General features: G+C 36.4%; 2 protein-coding genes across 6 annotated transcripts; one reads left to right on the forward strand and one right to left on the reverse strand.

Annotated features, from left to right (window-relative positions):
* The first annotated feature begins 3,452 nt into the window (after positions 1-3,452).
* On the forward strand, positions 3,453-4,977 carry LOC110750572 (protein DMR6-LIKE OXYGENASE 1-like). The gene is made up of 3 exons (XM_021950914.2): positions 3,453-3,997; positions 4,137-4,464; positions 4,545-4,977. The coding sequence occupies exons 1-3, from the start codon at positions 3,519-3,521 to the stop codon at positions 4,800-4,802; spliced, it is 1,065 nt and encodes a 354-aa protein (XP_021806606.2). The 5' UTR covers positions 3,453-3,518; the 3' UTR covers positions 4,803-4,977.
* LOC110750571 (ARM repeat superfamily protein) lies at positions 3,793-18,638 on the reverse strand. Of its 5 annotated transcripts, none has more exons than XM_021950910.2 (29): positions 18,378-18,638; positions 18,026-18,226; positions 17,752-17,933; positions 17,234-17,354; positions 16,928-17,149; positions 16,551-16,767; positions 16,324-16,469; positions 16,087-16,244; positions 15,836-15,985; positions 15,712-15,760; positions 15,408-15,596; positions 14,078-14,257; positions 13,181-13,320; positions 12,307-12,433; positions 11,582-11,722; positions 11,405-11,473; positions 10,491-10,627; positions 9,766-9,883; positions 8,772-8,906; positions 8,495-8,691; positions 8,250-8,397; positions 8,043-8,156; positions 7,815-7,901; positions 7,272-7,706; positions 7,130-7,197; positions 6,994-7,045; positions 6,728-6,817; positions 6,240-6,311; positions 3,793-5,733 (listed from the first exon to the last, which is right to left on the reverse strand). In XM_021950910.2, exons 1-29 carry the CDS (start codon positions 18,471-18,473, stop codon positions 5,695-5,697), a joined length of 4,080 nt encoding a protein of 1,359 aa, XP_021806602.2. In that variant the 5' UTR covers positions 18,474-18,638; the 3' UTR covers positions 3,793-5,694. The 5 variants fall into 5 exon arrangements, with proteins under 5 accessions (XP_021806602.2, XP_021806601.2, XP_088102740.1 ...); XM_021950909.2 differs by having other exon boundaries at positions 6,240-6,314; XM_088246614.1 differs by having other exon boundaries at positions 6,240-6,402.
* Positions 18,639-18,838: the final 200 nt, after the last annotated feature.

Below are 18,838 nucleotides of genomic sequence, written 5' to 3' on the forward strand. Positions count from 1 at the left end.
ACAAATAAAAGTAAAGTAGAACTTGAAAAACTTAAGGAGAATTTCAGCACAAATATTTCATTACAACAATTGAAAACTAGAAAGGAAACTAAGAGAATTTGAGGGAGAGAAGGGAAGGGAGCTCTAGAGAAGTGTTTGAGAGCTCCCCCCCTTGGGGTGTGTTTTGAAGCTTGAAGGCTTCTCTATTTATAGGGCTAAGAGGGAGGAACAACATGATGAAATCCAACACCACCATTCCTCTTTTAATACAACCCATAACTCACACTTCATCTTGTCTATGTTAGTGTGGTTGGAATCAATCTCATCCCATACTTCTTTTGCTGCACCTCAAGCTTTCTTCACATGGGATCAAAGGTGATCAATTGTGGCTGCCTTTTGCTGCCAACCCATGTGGTCTTCTTTTGGTTGTTGAACAAAAACGAGTCTTCTGAACCAGACTTGGTGTAGGAAGGCCAGAGGTTTCAAAACTTATCCAATGGGGCTCAAATTTGGATATGTTATAGTAGACACCCATTGGAACAACGTCTATGAAGAAATTATTCCCATCGGAGCAGTAGAAGTGTGCGTTTTGGGCCTTGCAAGTTGGCAGCCGAACAGAGACTGGAATTGACTTCATTTCATTTCTTTGCTTTACATGCATGCACATGCTTTCTCTATAATAGCTCCAGCATGTACCAACTTGCTCCTTTAGAATTTCATAGCTGGAATGCCTCCCCACTTCACTCATTATGTTGGATCCAAAGTCAATTGCAGCATGGGTGAGGCACATGGCTTAAAGGAGGAGACAAGGCTCAAAGCTGGCAGCTGCAAATCCTCCTGAGCATGGTTCAGTCTTGGACGGGCTAAGGACTCCACATATGTTCAATTGGGCTGAATTTTGGATATGTTATACTAGACACCCAATTGAACAACTTTCATGAAGATCTTCACCTCATCCGAGCCCCAGAGAATGCTGATCCAAGGCCAAGAAGTTGACCTACGAAACTGGGCTGGAAATGGGCTGTAGCCAAAATGTGTTTGTCTTTAAGCTCATATTCCTCATATGCCAATCAGCCCTTAACATGCATGGATTGCATCATTTCCTATCCAAAGTCATCATTGTTACCTAAATGTCAATTAACTGAAAGATAAACACAAAAAGGATTAAAAGCACAAGTTTAACTCAAAAACATAACCAAATCATAAGCTAGAAGGGTACAAAATGATATACAATTATGAACCGATCATTTCTCCCATCCAAACTCACCTTAATTGAGCTAGGTAAAGTTTTCTTTAATCCAAAAAGGATAAAATTTCACCATCTTTTTCTTAAATTTTTTTTTTAATATAATTTTTGTTGAATACCATCTACATAAATAGGTATGCTTTGAGATGCTTCAACAATTAATTAATTAGCTCACCCATTGGCCCAAGAGGAAATACAAATTCTTAAAGCCCATATCAGAGTCTTCCTGAGCGGAGCATCAAAGCCCTACTGATAAGAGATTTGCGGCCCACACCAAACCCACAATGAAAACTAGATATGTAAACGGATCTCATCGGCTTAATCCAAATTTAAATTCATTTATAATGGCATTATCGGATTCGTATTGTATCTAGATTATCGAAATTAACTTGTCAATCCATATCGATAAAGGATGAAATTGAATTATTGTCAAATTTAATGATTAGTAATTTCATTCTTTTAATGTGTTAGCTATTTTGTTTTAATTTTGATCTTGTACAATAACTAAAAAGTTCAAGTGTATTTTCAATTCATAAAAAACTAATGTTTACTCATATACACACTTGCAACATTTTTAAGAGAATATATAGAATATTAATGATTTTTCTATGTTAAGGATGTTCTCAATAATATATTTCAACGATTGGAACCATTTATATATTAGGTGATCATTCAATAGATATCCTTCAAAAAATAATCCACATCAAAAGTTGTTTCATCATCTAAAATGTTCACACACACAAAACGTGGTTCATTAGATAAAACTAAAACGAAAATGTGGATAATGAATAGATAAACTAAACTATATATATAATGGTCCTATTCATTTTGACTGTTAGGCAATGAGATATTATATTAACAGAGTGTCAATTTATTTTAGGAATATGTTTATAGGCCCAACATGCATTGCATTTCAATTATCCGAACCGTCTAGTTTTTAGATATTACATCAAATATCATTCATGCAAAAAAATCACTTGAATCGAAAACTATTTGACCACTCAATTAGATGGTTATTATTATTGTATTTTCTTGAAGCACCGTGTTCATCTATTTTGTTGGTCCCAACTGAATGCCTTGATAATTTTCAATTTGCATGAGTTTTTGTAAGGATGATTTATGAATGAAAACTTGAAAAATAGTCGGTTTAGATTGCTAAAAAATATTTGTAAGGGATCCCTTAATAGAAGGGTACTTATTATATTAATATGTTGTTTAAGCCTTTTTCCCTCGTCAACTAGAGAAAAAAAAAAGAAAAAAAAAAGATTGTATTGTTTTTTTCACAGACTATAAAAAAGTCTTTTTCCGGGAAATTGTTGACAATTAAACTAATCGTGTAGAAAAGTACTACTGAAATTGGAAATTTGTGAACGTGATTGCGATTGCAGGCTCTTTAGGTTTTAGTCTTGGTCTTAGTTTTTACTTTTCTGTAAAATAAAACAAAAATTGTTAAGAAACGGACAAGTATGGGTACACCAACGTTTTGTTTCTTCTCCGTTTTCCACATCATAACCATTGCCAGGAAATTTCATTGGATCCATAAAACTATTTAGCTGACGTATGTGCTTGCTATTGCATGGTGACCCAGTAACCATAGGTAAAAAGATAGTTAACAACGTAATTAAGTTAAGAGATCTAATAACAAAAGGGAAAACAACATTATGATTAATTTTTGTATTGAGTTTGAATCGATTATCATCTGAGTGTATGGATAAAACTTAACATTCATTCTCAAGTAATTGGGTTCAAATCGTATTATCATTTGATTGCGTTTAGCTCACTAAGCTCAATTCTTTGATATTACTTACTCCTCCCTTAGCGAAGTAATTATATAGATTATTATCAAAAACTCCTTCATTACTTTTTTCCTTTTATTAGGTGAACAACATGTTAATGTGGTATAACGAAATGACAATAACATCACACGGTTTGCTTAAATTGGGATGATTTTATGTGTTTACGGTGTCTAATTTTAAGAGAACTTATAATTTGTCTTTATGGATTAAAAAAAAAAGTAAAAAAGATGAGTCAGCATGCATGACAAATTTAGTACCACCATCTCATCCATGCATACTATACTAGTTCGAGTCTCGCGATTAATTAAACCCTAACGACACTCAAGCATTGGTGACTAAAAATCACAATAAAATATATGGTATAGAAAGGAAATACGTTCAGATATAGGGCCATATTGCAAGCAAATGAAGCCCCCATCCCCCCCTATGCAACTATATATACACAGCCATGGCACCAATGCTTGACGATCCAAACCCATAAACCATCAACATATACCATGGGAGAAGTCAACCCGTCATGCATCCTTTCAGAAGAACACAGGCCCAAACATGTCATCACTGAAGGTGAAGGAATCCCATTGATCGATCTCTCTCCAATAACCAACAGGGAAGGGTTATCAGCTGATCCTAATAAGGCAGTGGAAGATCTTGCTGCTAAGATAGGTGAGGCTTGCAGGACTTGGGGGTTCTTCACTGTGATCAACCATGGCGTGCCTTTGGGCATCCGGAGAAGAATCATGGAGGTGGCACGGGAATTTTTCGCATTGCCGGTGGAGGAGAAGAAGAAAGTGAGCAGAGAGGACCATAACACGGCAGGGTTTCATAACGATGAGCATAGCAAAGACTTTAAGGATTGGAAAGAGGTTTATGATTTTTATGTTAATGATGGGATGCTAATGCCGGCTTCCCATGAACTTGATGACCCTGAAATTGTTCCATGGTTCACTCCATGGCCCGAGAACCTACCGGAGTTCAGGTAAAAGTACACTAACGACGATGTATAATTCATATTGACAGTCTGACATGTAATTGTCACGACAAAATATCACAGTTCATGATACTTATATGATTCTTGTATAAAAACTAATTCATATTTTGTGGTTTGTTGAGATCAGGGAGACATGCGAAGAATATGGTGGAGCATGTGAGAAGCTATTCTTCAATTTGTTGGAACTTGTCAGCCTCAGCTTAGGCTTACCCCCCAAGAGGTTGCATGGGTACTTTGAGAATCAAGCAAGCTTTGCCCGACTCAATTACTACCCTCCATGTCCCAAACCGGAGCTTGTTCTTGGCACCGGTGGACACAAGGACCCCAGTGCTCTAACCGTCCTCGCTCAAGAAGATGTCGAAGGCCTCGATGTGCTTCGAAAATCAGATGGAGCATGGATTCGTGTCAAGCCTGTCCCGGATTCCTTTGTCATCAATGTTGGCGATGTTCTTCAGGTAGTATACAAACAATTACGACTTTGTGTGGATACAACTATCTTCTAACTTAGCGGGGCCTGGTTGGACTTTTTTGGCAGGTATGGAGCAATGACCTTTACGAAAGTGTCGAGCATCGGGCCGAGGTGAATGCAGAAACAGAAAGGTATTCCATCCCTATATTTTTTCACCCCTCTCATGATGTAACCATGAAGCCGTTGGATGAGTTGGTTGATGAACAAAGCCCGGCCAAGTACCCCGAATACAAGGCAGGGAAGTGGCTGAATTTGAGGATGTATAATAACTACAAGAAACATGGCTTCTATATGCGGATGACTGAGTACAAGGTTGCTGCTTAGTTAGCCCCATGGATATCTGCTCCAAGTGGCTAAATCTGGGTGTTTCGTGCATGCGATCATCGAATAATCAATGGCTATATATAATATGTCAAAATAAAAAGGCCTTCGGCTTTGTATGATGTTCAAGTTATTTGTCTTACAAAATTAAAATAAAATGAACTGAGCTTCAAAACTATTGAGCTCACCAAATCGGACCCAGAAACAATAAGGACACTTATTAGGGGGGCCATAAACATTGTCTAAATTATACATGCAGAAGTATCGTCCTAATCTGATTAGAGTCACTAATAACTAAACGATTAAATTATACGTACATTCTCTAACTATATACAATAAAACTCAGACCAACTACTTCGGTTCAAGTTAGGAGAGTCAGACGGGTTTATGGTTCCATGGGTTATTGAGTTCACTGCATAGATCTAAAGAAAAATCTGGCTTTCTGATTAAAGAAAAGCGCAAACTAGCTACTACAATGACAAAGGAAATTGCAAGATAATGGCAGTACGTAAATAAGGCAAACCGGTACGTATATACTTGCCTCTCAATTAGCATTAGAAGAACTCATACTAATTTCTACATAATACAAAATTTCATTTGCAAGAGAACTCGTAGATCAATATATATATCTATATGTGCACACAACCCGTCTGGGGTTGCTCGCTTGTGAAGAATATATGCAACATTGACATCTAGAGTGATTACTTACAGAAGGCAAAGGGTGCAAACTCTGGGACGACCTGTTGGAACTTTCTGCCAGACTGAAGGCACCAAAGATTCCTTGGAGTGATCTGCCTGTTCGACCTCTCAACTTGTCTTAATTTTAAGTTAGAGATGTTGCTAGTTTCAAGAACTGAAGTGCAATGACCTAATTTAAAATAAAATACTATCATAGCTAATTAAGTTTCTTTTGTCTTCGAGTTCTTCTGGGAACCTGAAATAAGCAAACAGAAATTAGTGTTATACATAACCAAGGATATGTCAATAAACACACACATACAGGGGGCGATAATTTCTTTGGCTGGAATACTGTGCTCTATAAGCTTTGTTTGGGTGTTTGGGTAGCAATGTTTATTAAATATGACGAGAGAAAAGGAAAGTGGTTTATTTACCAATAAAAGCAGAGGAACACTTATTCGAAGAATTATGGAAGCCATTTAAATGAAGATTTTAGCTTGTAAGAGTTTCGAAAATAGGGGAAGAAAATACGATTCTTTATAGGGGGTAAGAAAAATTCAAACATAATTCACTTGGAATTTATTGTACCAAAACATTATAAAGAAAAAAAGTACGATTTTAACATTTATCACAAAAAATCAGACTTGGGAGTTATATTATCTAAACAGACAACATTAGCTCCTAGGAAATTATTCCACTTGGTTCCTTAAAATATAAGAGCAAAGTGAAATAATAACAAGGAAAAAATATTGCAAGCCTTACAGCAGCCTCATTCGTATCAGTAATTTCTGATGCTGAGGTGTCCACAGAGGCTTTCCTCCCCACCTTTTGTTTCTGTTGCATCCAAAACTACAGAGTTAGCCACAAGATCATTGGAACAGTACAAAGAATTCAGGGTGCAACTTTCAGACTTCACAAGCAAACACTGCACACCCAAAAAGGCACAATAACTTTCATGCTAGTTTAATGTTGTCAAATTGTGTTTATACTCCTGGGTGGTTCCAGGCTTCAAGCATGCACTGAAAATTTTAATGAATGCTGAGTCAATTAAATATAAAAACTTTTTATGAATGATCAGTTTATGACTAAAACTGAATTACATGGAGGTGAAATTGAAATTTTATCGAAGTCCACTTAAGCTTTCAACAGTACAACCATTTTTTTTTTGGGGGAGCACTTAAAAGTTTGTAAATGTTAAACTGAAGTTCACATTTGCAAGCTAATAAGCATTCATAGTATTCCACCCTTACCTTTTCCTCCAGTGAGCCATCACTTATAGTTTCCCAGCTCTCACTTGCCAAGCATACCAATTGAACATTCCCACTACTATCACATGTGATCTGCCAATAGGATGGGAAATTAAGCACGACGAAAAAGTGACAATGGATGTGCAATATTCACATGCCAAAAATAATAGTAACAGGTTAGGAAGGATGGCTGAACTACAGAAAAAAAATTCCATGTAGTTGCTGAACTACAGAAATTGTTGTTTTTGAAACTAGTCATATTTATTCACCTTGTGTTTGTTGTTTTGAGAATTATAACCATCCACTGTACCTGAATAAAAACTGGAAAAGAAAAATTAAATACTGTTATAAAGAAGGGATACAACAATGTTGAAAAATAATCTCTTTCATTGGAAAAATGCTCACCATTTATCTACTGGTGACAAAAATTTGATCCGTTGCCCAACCAATGCCTCAGCCTTTTTACTAATTTCCTACAAAATTCATACAGAAGTGTTAAATATGAAATAAAATTTCAAGTGCATTGAACGGGAGAGCTTATTCTTACTTTCAGGCTGCAAGGGCCCTTCAGCTTCGCTCTGGGGTGATTGGAATGCTCCACATCAATGGTATTGCTTTTGACATTCTGGATTGAGACATTTGATCCACCTAGAGAAGATATTGTAGCTACAGAATTACAAGATGAAAGTATTTCTTTTTCCAGACTAGTTTCAGATTTTTTAGATACACCACTTGGGTAATCGTTATTAGAACGATCATGGAATGCAACTGATCCAGGAGCAATTGGAGAGAGAGCTCGTTTTCTCCTACGTCCTCCTGTACTGTTGCCTTCTTTCTCAGGTTTTTGGGCTTCAGCTCTCCCATCTTTGGACAAATTAACTATCTTGCAAGATGCTAAGATAAGTTTGTTGTCCTGGACAACATCAGCTTGTGTTCTATCCTCTTGACACTTACGCCCACGTTTAGGAAGTGTACTAGCAGGCTGGAAGGTAAACAAAGATTTTCCGACAAGACAAAAATATAAAGAAAAATTTAGACAATTCTGGGGCCACATAAATTTCAACAGTAAATGAACAGTACAGATACATACCAAAGAGATATTAGATTTAAATATCTGAATTACTCTTTTGACTAAGTGCTCGTCAAAACATGATTGAGTAAGGCATCTTGAATTAGACTGCAGACAACAAATAATAAAAATGTGAAAAGATGTGGAACATTTAAATAGAACATTAAATTTTCTTTCAGCCAAATGATAGAGAAAATAATTTTGAAATTTTCTTCCAAAACAGCTCACACTTTTATTAGCAATACTCACTTTGTATAAGGATGATGGTAACAAAATTTGCCCAGGAGCATGTGATGCGGAGAGGCCATTATGATTTGTTAATGTCACAAAAGAGTGTCCAATGTCTGCTAGAATGTGCAGTTTCTGCATTGTAAGAAAAACCTCCTTTCCATAAACATAAAATGTAAACATAAAGTGAATGAGGGGGAAAGCTATTCTCTGAGGGAAAATTCTTACAGGAGTTCTTTCAACATCTATAACATCCTCAGATCTCTTAATTGCACGGAAAATGCAGATCAAATACAAGACAGAATCTTTGACAATATCCAGGGCACCATCAGCATTACTAGCATTGATTAAAGCCTGTAGTAAAACAAACAATGGACTGCAAAGAGACATAATCCAAAGTGTGTCACCATAACTGCATTCATATCCAGTACTAGGAAATCTGCAATGCGATTAAGTCAAATGGATCTTCATACCTGCAAAACTGAGCATATGTTTCTTCATCTAGACAGTCCATAGGTGGGAAGCTTGTATCATGAGCAAGAAGATGGATCAAGAATACCACTATGTATGCTGGAAAATCAGTGATTAATCCTTCTTGCACTCCAGAGATTTGATGCAGTTGAGCTTCTCTACTGTAATCCTTGACAAACTCTGCCATATATTTTAACGACTAAATTGAATGGTATTAGCAAACATTACTTTATATAAGTCTACAGAAATAACTGCATAGATAAATCATATTTAGCATACATCATCTTGCAGATCCTTGGGGCAATCTGAGGTGGCCATTGCAAAAGCACATGCATATCTGCTAGGTATAGCATGCTCCTTCAGTAATTTGTGTGCTTTATCAAGAAATAATCTTCTAACCAAAGGAGAGTCATCCTGGAATGTGTCACGAGAAAACAATTGTCCATAAAAACATAATGACATGGAAATTCACTTCAAGAGTGATAATGAAATCAAATTTGAAGAAACTGAAGAATATACAAACAGTAAAGGATGCAAGTCAACTCAACTAAACTAAGCCTTAATTGGTGATTAATATCAGATGCATGTGTCATAAATAATGCAGGATTACCGATACCATCTAGGGACATTATTTTATTTTTCATTTAAGTGCATTTATTTGACCATTTTTCAATCAATCTATGAATGAGACAACTCACTGGAAGACACGGTAATAATACTAAGTTAGAGCTACAGACACATGTAAAGCTATAAAACCATCATGAACCTCCACAAAACTAAAAACTCATCAGGACTTTGTTTCCATTGCTTTTATAGGAAACGAAGAATATATATATATATACTAAAAACTCATCAGGACTTTGTTTCCATTGCTTTTATAGGAAACGAAGAATATATATATATAGGGAGATTCTCCAATAAGTATTTTATGTTAAGGATTGGTTACTAAAAACTCATCTTGGCCGTTGGATTGCATTCATTAAATGTGTTGGTAGTCTCTTAGATGCAATCCAGCGGCCGAGATTAGAAGTATGTAACCAATCCTTAACTTAAATACTTATTGGAGAATGCCCATATATATATAAAGGAAACAAGAGAAGTTGGGGCAAGAAGTCCATCAGAGTGAAACCTAGAACGAAATTGTCTTCTCAAAAGGAAATGGTATTCCCATTCCCAATTACAAACTTTGAAAAGGCAGAGAACAAATAGCCATGAAAATACGTATTTTTTAGGCCAGCGCTAGGAAACACAAAGCAGAACCAAACAGACATACCTTTGCCATTGAAATTGTAAAGTGAAAGATCTCTGGAGAAATATGGAAATCCCATCTTCGAGAAAGCCGAAGAACAGACTTTGCAGCAGCTAATCTAATACAAGCCTTATCATTTTCACTGCATTAGAAAATAAAGTAAAACCAAATGAGTGGTATCCAAAGATACTTTTCACAAGCAAGTCAAAAGTAAAACATAATTCAATGAAGATAAAGATTTTAAAAGCACTGCAAATTGCAGCCTCTTTACACATGTGTGTATCCCTTGCCTCAATACTGCCAGAGTCACAGTAAAAGCCCAAACAGCCAGTTGAGAATTTCCTCTGAGTGTGAATCAAAAAAATTCTTCAAAGTTTCTAAAGCATCCCTCTTCCCATACTAACATAAGTATGGGAAAAGAAATTGTAACAATAAACGTAAACCACTCATGCTTCCAAAAACAAAATATCAGCTTTTTAGTTGTTTTATTCAAGCACAACATAGATGCTGGACAAAAGCCAAGACATCCAGTATAAGATAGAAGACACAAAAAAAGCCTCATCACAAAAACAGGCATACAAATAAATTAAATCATAAAGCTTTAGTCAACAATTTAGTCATTTTATTTTCATCTTCATTTTCACTTTCACTTGAGCTGACTGGAATGAAGAATTAGTCCCACATGAAATTTAAAATATGAACTCTTACAGAGTTAATTTTTCATTTGATGAAGGAGTCTGAAATCATACCATGAGGTGATACCCGCCACAGTTTCACCCTTTTGCAGCATTGTTGACAAAGTGTCCCACAGTACATTAATTTGCCGTTTGATCTGAGTTCCCCGATGTGGCAAGAAGCTCTTGACAAGTGCTTTCAGGCCATATATCTGTAAAATAAGTGATTAAGCCACAGAAATCATGGAGACATCTATAAGAAAGGAACGATTTCGACACAGTTAAACTCAAACTTATATAACCACCAGCAGTGATTTTGGACCCTTAGTGGGTTGATCCTTGCTTTGACACAGAGTCAATCACTTTCTTTCACATGGACCCCTAACAACAATTTTAATTTGTTCCTTAACCTAAATTAAACATTCAGGCCACGAATCAGAACTCCTGCAAACTATACCAGTGCGAAAGCATTTAAAAGTTCAAACAAAAAACAAAACAAGCATCCATTGAGTCAACCAATTCACTTCAGTAACCAAAAGTTGTATGACATGCTTCTGCTCCAAGTTATAGTAACATTTCTCACCAAAAACTTTAATTAATTAATTTTATAGAAAAAAAGGGACAGAAATTTTACACGTGGAAAGCAACTCAATGAACCACTAAATTGTCAACCTTATCTCATAAAATCCCACTCACAGCTCAACTCGACTCAAGTTTTTGCTTATACAAAAATCCATGAGAAGAAAATACTTTATAGCCTTCATTACTATAAAAGTTGTTCTCTCACATTTATTCTTTTATGCATTATAACACTCCCATTAATTCAACCCTTTTTTAAATAACAGAGTACATTAGCAGGAATCAAGAAGGTACAATCAGGTAAAATTCCTGGACACTAGACAGCAAACCCAAATTTTAATGGTAAACACCATTAACAGCCGAACCAAAAACTAATACATTCAGTGAAACTATTTGTATTCAGAACCCACCTTTAATTTACAAGAATCACTACATCCGGACGCATCATTGAATGAGTCTACAAAATCTGAAGAGCCCACCTACACAAAAAGTTTACAAATTTTAGTAATAAAACCTACTACATTCTGGCATGCAACAAAGTTCAAATAGAGTGAGTTCATATTTATCGAACAGTAGATGTCGATTACTTGGAAAATTTTCTGGTATATACACGGAGTGATCTCTTCATCTTGGCTTTCGAATGTTGAAACAGAATACTGTGCAAGACATCCCAAGGACTGTAACACTGTTGGTATGTTATGCCCACCAACTAAAGAATCCACCAGTTCCTAGACATGAAAAACATAAATTGATTCACTACGGGTTAATAGGAAACTTCCACGAGCAAGCTCAAGAATTATTTATGTATGCCTGCAAGTCATGACTTTCAAAGGGACACAACTGGGGGTCACAATACCCCTAGGGCGTCCTACTCGGCCGAGCATAAATTCATATGGCATGGAACAGGAATTTTGGAGCATAGGGACCCAAACGAAATTTAAGCCAAGCTAAGGCTTGATTTAATTTCAATTCTAATTTTTTATATCTACATTAATGTTCTTTTTGTTGACATTTGATTCCATGACCCATAATACATATGATCCTTAACCATTTAAGAAACAAAATTGAAGTATGCATGAAAAATAATCAACACAAGTACATCCATGTATACAGATCCACACATGGATATAACAAATTGTGGCCAATACAGCTAAGAACTTCTTAGGAGGCAAATAAAAACCAAAATTGTATGTGATTATGAAAATATAAATTGACTGTATCTACAGCACATAGTTTATGTGAGGCTGAAAGATATTTAACAATAAATAATGAAAATAGAAATTCTAAACTCCAAAACTCAAGCTAAGCATACCTTGCATAGACTTGAGAAAATGAATTGCTTTGAAGTATCAACTAATGCAGCAATCGCTGAAACAGCATATTTTGACTGAACGCGGTTCCCCTCCAGACAAACCCTCTTCAGAAAGGGGTAGATTTCACTACAAAGAAGAAGAAGTTGAAGCCACTATGAGAGAACATTCGGAAAAATTAGGTTTAGGATTACAAAATTCTTCATATTGAACAAAAGGGAGGAGCTTTAAAGATGAAGTCCCTGGAAAACATCCATAAGAGAGAAAATATGACTTGGAAAGAAGTAAACTAGCAGTACTGTTAACCATCAACCTCAGTTGTTTGATCATTAAGTATATGGACCACAATCAAATAGTCAATCTTAATCTACTAACGTATTTATTCATACAAGTTACTTGCTTCCAATTTTCAAGATAAGCCTACTAACGATCGAGATGAAAAACATCTATTTATACATTACGATCTAACTATTGCAAAAGGAATATAACAGGGGTTGGAAGCTCAAATACCATAGCATGCATATGAAAGCTTGGCATATTTTAGCAATTTAACCAGTACTGCTGTCAAATGTGTAAGGAATAGTTAAGCACACCCAGCAGAAAATTTACAAACTTGATTTTTGGGTTAGAGAATAAAAAACCTTCAACTGAACATGGCATGTACCTAGCTCGAATATATACTTAATCAATTGTGTCCACCATGCACAAGCTCTTTCTAATATTTATTTCGCAAAAAACAATTCTGACAAAGAAGAAGCATACCAAACTAATATAAGAAAAACAGATAAATGGGAGACCCTACACAATGCAGTCTCCATTGGAACATGAAACTCCACCCTGCTCAAAATGTACAAGAATCAGGACTGCAGAAATTACCTGAGTTTGACAGATATGTGAGTGCCTGCTTTGGCTAACACCTCAATCAACTTCTCATTAATTGGGTCGCTCTCCTCTAATAACATCTGAAATTGGCTTTCTGAACCTCTCAGCAAGACAGGGAAAAAGCTGGTAATTGCCTGAACCAGGTAAAAAATGAAAGCAACTTCCAATAAAAAAAAAATGATAATTACCAATTATGCTTCTTTACAACAATGCAAGACAAACTCAAATGGCGAAGCGACACCTAGATACTGAGATAGTAGTTGGTCATACATCTAAATTTGAATTAATCCTTCCACACACTCCTCTCTTTATTATAAAACATAGGAAGGAGGTTAAAATCATTAGAAAGCTAAATTTTACTTATGTATACAAAAAATTTAAATGATATCCCATCCTCTTAAGGAAACTAACACATTCTCTCAAGCTTTTCCCATCAGGGCAATCCAAGAAGCCAATTTACGTCAATATAGTGACAGAGACCAACAGCCATCCATACAACCAAACCACAGCCTTAAGTGAACTGAAACTCATTCTAACACCTGGCACTCTTAAATCATAAAATTCAGGCCTTGAGATTCTTCCAAGCCAGAATTAAATGCTAACTGTGCTTGCCAACATTGTTTTTTGGTAAACACAGTCAACAACAACAACAACAACACCGATAATTTATGGCCATTGGTCAAGTTAAAAACTATGATTGTGTTTTTGAGCTCGGCCAATTATAAGTGTCAACAGAAGCACACAAACCCCTCTTGGTCATTCCCTTGTATGGTTGACTTTGTCTTTTTGAGCACACAAACTCAATCTAACTTAAATGTTCACTTTCAAAAGTTATGCTCTTCTGCTGAGGAAAATTACTATTCATATTCACCTGACCAACGATTTTCTTACCAGAAGAAGTCTGACAGAAGCAGCCTCCAAATGCTTGTTTACATGACTCTTACTGGAAACATCACATAGAATACATCGAACATGCTCTGAGCTGAATATATTATAAGAGCATTTTGAAGAGAGTGTTCGTAAAAACTCAAAATTTTGATGTTTCTCCCCAATCATATTCAGAAATGTGTCCTGAAATAAGACAACAAATAACTGGATAATACAATTTCTTAACGAAGAGAAAAACAAAAAAAAAGTAAAAATATTATAATTTTGTTACTATCAGGTTTCTTAATCATAAAGAAGAAAAACACCAATGAAAAAGGAAGACCATTGTTTGACACCATCTCATTAGTAACCAAATTGAAATCCAAGTTTGCCCCACCACAATATAAAACAACTCCCATCAAAATTTCAAGGAATCAAATTAAAGAAACAAAGCCAGTTTAGGCACACAAAAAGCTGATCACCCTTGACCTAAGTTTTTTCAACCCAGAACTTCTCATGGGCTTAACCACCTAAGGCTTTTAACATCCATTCAAATGCTTCAGCTGAACCCTAGGGACATGTGGGACCTCACTGCTGAAAGCTTAATTAATGGACCCAGGACTTTAAACGAAGAGAGAGGAGGGACAGAGAGGGGCTGGGATGAGAGACCAGGGTGAACTTATACTTGGTTTTAAAAATAAACTTAAAAAATTCTTTGAAATGGGGTGGCCTGTAGCCCACCCAAACCACCACTTGGGTCTGTAGCTGCCTCTTGCACGGACAATTATGAGTGGAAATTCTCTTAGCATGGATAAACAAGTGGTCTTCACATAATTTAGGGTAAGACCAGAGAATTTGAGAATGTGTTTCTGGGTTTCCAGAAAAGCTTTGGATGACTCCCCCATACTACCATAGTTGCATGATTAAACTAAACCCCATTAAGCCTTTTTCTCAGAACATGATTTTTCTATGTAAATCAAGTTCTGCCTCTCACAATATTGCTTCATCTGTTAAAGTTTTGCGTAAGTTAAAAATTGAACCATATAAGTGAAGCGCAGTGCAAAGAAACACACACACACACAAACACACATGTGTGTTCCCATTATCATCTATTCAAACTTTTCCACAACTGTATTTTGGTAAAAGTTGACAAGTTTTTTGGTAAAAAAATTTAACACACGGAACAGCTGAGAGTTGAATGACTATTATTTCTCATTCAATATAAAACCACAATAATATCTAATGGCAACATCTGATAACCTCAATGCACACTGAAGATGTGCAGAAGTGGTTAAAAGAGGAACAAGGGCATCCAAGGGATAATTTAATTAAAATAAAGGGTAAATATACGCACTCTGCTGGTCCGGGCATCTGTAAATTGTAGTTCATCCAATAACAGCGCCAGCGAATTAAAAATGTTATTATCTTTCATTTGGTTCAATTTGTGAAAGCACTCTTCCGCTTTTGAAGGGTCTGCAAAGGAGACTGCCATTTTCAAGAATGAAACTTTATATCTCTTCTGCATCTCTTCTGAATTATTACCCTGCAACATAAAGACAACTGTTTCAATTATTCAAAACAATTAATAGATAGTGCACAATGCATTCACAAGCTATATATCAGCCCTACTGAGCAAGTGCGATTTTCAATTATTGTACCTTCTCTTTCTTTCGTATGGCTAAATAGGTTCGCATCTCGCTTTGCAACCTATAAAACATTTGCACCTAGTAAAGAAACAGGATAATCGCCTCAACCTTAGCAAGAGCAAGTTAGTGATAATACCGTTGTTTCTGTGATAAAATTGAGTTCAAAGCCTTTATGTGAAGAGGGGTGAAAAGAGAAAACAAGTGGATCCAGTGCCGTGTACGTTCCTCAACTGAAAGAACAGCTGGAAATAAATCTTCTGCAAGAACAAGCTCCATATTCTGGGACCTGAAGTAAAACAATAATGATAATGAATGATAATAGTTAAATACAACATTGTAAAGCATTGATTTGGGTTTAAAAAAGCTATAACATATGAACAAACTGACCTGAACTCCATACAATCTTTATCAAAGCAGAGCATCAAGATTTTACATGGAATCTGTTCAAAGTGATCACTTATTGTCATGTAGCCTTCAGAACATTTGTTACAGTAATCTCGATATACTTCCATCATCTTCTGCAGCGCCTTCTTTCTAACAGGTATCTGCAAATAAAGCAAACAATTACAAATACAAGACAGTAACTGTAACTTAGCAAAATGAAACTATTTGTTGTAGAAATACCTTCTTGTCCCGAAGTCTTTCAGTGGTTTGAGATATTAGTTTTGGAGGAAAACATCTCATATTATACATGGCAAGATCGCAGGCAACAATCACTGCCTGTGTTCTCACTCTATCATCAAAATCTAGTAGTCGACCTTCAAGAGAAGCTGCTTACATAACAAAGAGTATAAATAAGGTTCCAAGAACTCAGAACTCATACAGGAAAACATATATGTTCCACAACTTACAGAGAACTTCTTGTGATTCTACTCCAGAGGGATTGGTCATGTAGCAGACTTTAGCACATTGTAGAGCACTAACTCTAACTTCCGCAGATTTATCAGAGAATCTTTTCAAAAACTCTATGAAGAGGTCCTGATACCTTTGGGCAATATGGTGATCAGGAAGTGTAAAGAGTTTCCCAATTAAATTAACAGCTTTCAGTCGGACATCAACCTGATCAGTCTGCAGAAATAATCAGAGTCAAGTGGTATTTAATGATCCCTCTCAAAGTGCAGTACGCCAGGAGCACAAGAGAACTATTTGAAGAGAGAAAACGAAAGCCTATGCCAAGAGATGATTTTTTTTTAAAAAAATTTAAATGAAGTTAGCCAAGAAGACATACCAGTAATTCTTGAGTCAAATTTGGGATGACAGCAAGAAGCATCTGAGGAGCACACTTAAAAATCTTAAAAATGATATCATGGTAAAATTCCTTGAGCTCACTTCCTACAGCATCTCTATCTAAAATACAAGATGTTAGAAACCCACAAACAAAGGACTCAAGTTTGTCTGCGCAAGTTTGAATCACAGAAACTGCAAGTTGAGAAGAAGCAGAGTCTGCATCCTGTAAAACATAACATAGGACTAATTTATCATACGAAAGAATGTTTCTAGAATCAATTTGAAGCATACACTCTCTAACACTCACCTTTCCCTCCTTCACAAGATTCTGGAGAACCACATCCAAAAGTGGCTGAGAAGCTTCTTCATTAAGTATATGAACCATTACAGACAAAACATCATTGATCAATGTCTGTTGATGATGTACCCTACAGGGAAAAATTAAAAGCCATTATGGTTGATGTCATCAAAGTTAAGCCCAAACTTACATAAATTAAAACATAACAAATTGGGCTTAATAAATTTCATGGACACTCAGATTTCAGATACTTATAACTTGGTAAAACCTACAATAAAACCTGTTCTAAGTTCTAACCATCTAAGTTGCACGGCAAGCATGCAGTTATAAATTTCTTTTTATTCCATGGAAGTGGATATCTAGTCGTACAATGTAACAGGATAAGCGTTGATTCCTTCACATTTATCAATTAAGAATAGCCCAAATCATCAAAATGCACAATAGGGTTAATTAGAAAATTAAAAGTGAAAAGTAAAGAAGTAGCAAGAAAAAGTCATATACTAGAAATGCAGATAAAGGATTGTAACCTCACAACAGAGAAGAAAATATTGAACATCTCGAGAACTAGATCACTGCAGTCAATATCCAACATGATCACACAACATTTACATCGTGCAACAGTCTCTACTATCTTAGCCCTCCTTGAAAATAGTGGGCTCGCGGTATCAGCTAGCTCCGTGAACGTGCTGAGAATGAGTTTAAAAACGTCCTGAACGAAAGAAGTGTATAAACAACTTGCAATGGTGAGTACAAAGCAAAATCTGACATGGGCAGACAGCAGATATACGCAGAGAACTTTACCCTGAGATACTTGTCCACGAAAGGCGGTTCGGGTGCCATAACTCGAAACATTTCAGTGACGCAGATGGCCACCAGAAGCCTGACATCTTTATCTCTATGCTGAAGCAAGCCATGAACAATAGCTTCGGTCAAGGGCTTCAACTTCTTAAGAGCTTCTGGTGAAGAAGCCTGTTCTAACTGTGACAAAGAACTGGCAGCTTGCTGTAAACCGAAGCATACAAAACAAGCAAAACCAAATGATCAATCGCAATTGCTATGCCAACGAAATAATAAACAATTCAAACACAAACCCACGCAAATAAACAGAGCTACATTATCAATTTCCATTGCTACGTAAAGAAAAATGGCTTACTCGGAGCGATTTGACAATGAAATCCTTGTTTGGGCGAGCTTGACGGCGGAGATTGGTGCCGATTTCAGAAACGAGTTGCAGCGCGGACTGGTCCATCGACTCAGTGAATCGGCGAAAAACCCTAATGATTCAGTGGAGGAGGTTGAGGGTTTTGGCGGTTATGCAATACACGGGCATTTGCTCGAAGACGAAAACTGTGATCTCAAGTCTAGAGAGAGAGAGGGAGAATGAGAGAGAAAGAGCTAACAAGAAGGTGAGTCTTGAGAGAGTGGAGTGGGCATAAAGTGGGGGAGGCTCCCGCCTTTGGTGCGCGTGAAACAAACGCGCCTAACCTGCAAGTGATACGGGAGTTGGAGGTATTTACCGCCCAAATGAAAATTGGTGGGCTTTGGGTTCTATGTCTACCCACCTCGTCCTATTTTAAACGGGCTCTGGGGTTCTACATACACCCACCTAGTCTC

This window comes from Prunus avium, chromosome 1, assembly GCF_965620075.1.
Source record: "Prunus avium chromosome 1, drPruAviu1.hap1.1, whole genome shotgun sequence".
NCBI classification, from domain to species: Eukaryota; Viridiplantae; Streptophyta; class Magnoliopsida; order Rosales; family Rosaceae; genus Prunus; species Prunus avium.

What these genes read in the sequence shown, in the direction of transcription:
- LOC110750571 (XM_088246614.1), bottom strand. Translation starts at nt 18,473, where the DNA reads ATGGACCAGTCCGCGCTGCAACTCGTTTCTGAAATCGGCACCAATCTC. An exon ending in CAGATGCCCGGACCAGCAGA is followed by an intron (nt 14,258 to 15,407) that starts GTGCGTATATTT and finishes GTCTTATTTCAG; the next exon opens with GACACATTTCTGAATATGAT. An exon ending in TTAAATCTAATATCTCTTTG is followed by an intron (nt 7,707 to 7,814) that starts GTATGTATCTGT and finishes TTTACCTTCCAG; the next exon opens with CCTGCTAGTACACTTCCTAA.
- LOC110750572 (XM_021950914.2), top strand. Translation starts at nt 3,519, where the DNA reads ATGGGAGAAGTCAACCCGTCATGCATCCTTTCAGAAGAACACAGGCCC. An exon ending in GAGAACCTACCGGAGTTCAG is followed by an intron (nt 3,998 to 4,136) that starts GTAAAAGTACAC and finishes TGTTGAGATCAG; the next exon opens with GGAGACATGCGAAGAATATG. An exon ending in ATGTTGGCGATGTTCTTCAG is followed by an intron (nt 4,465 to 4,544) that starts GTAGTATACAAA and finishes CTTTTTTGGCAG; the next exon opens with GTATGGAGCAATGACCTTTA.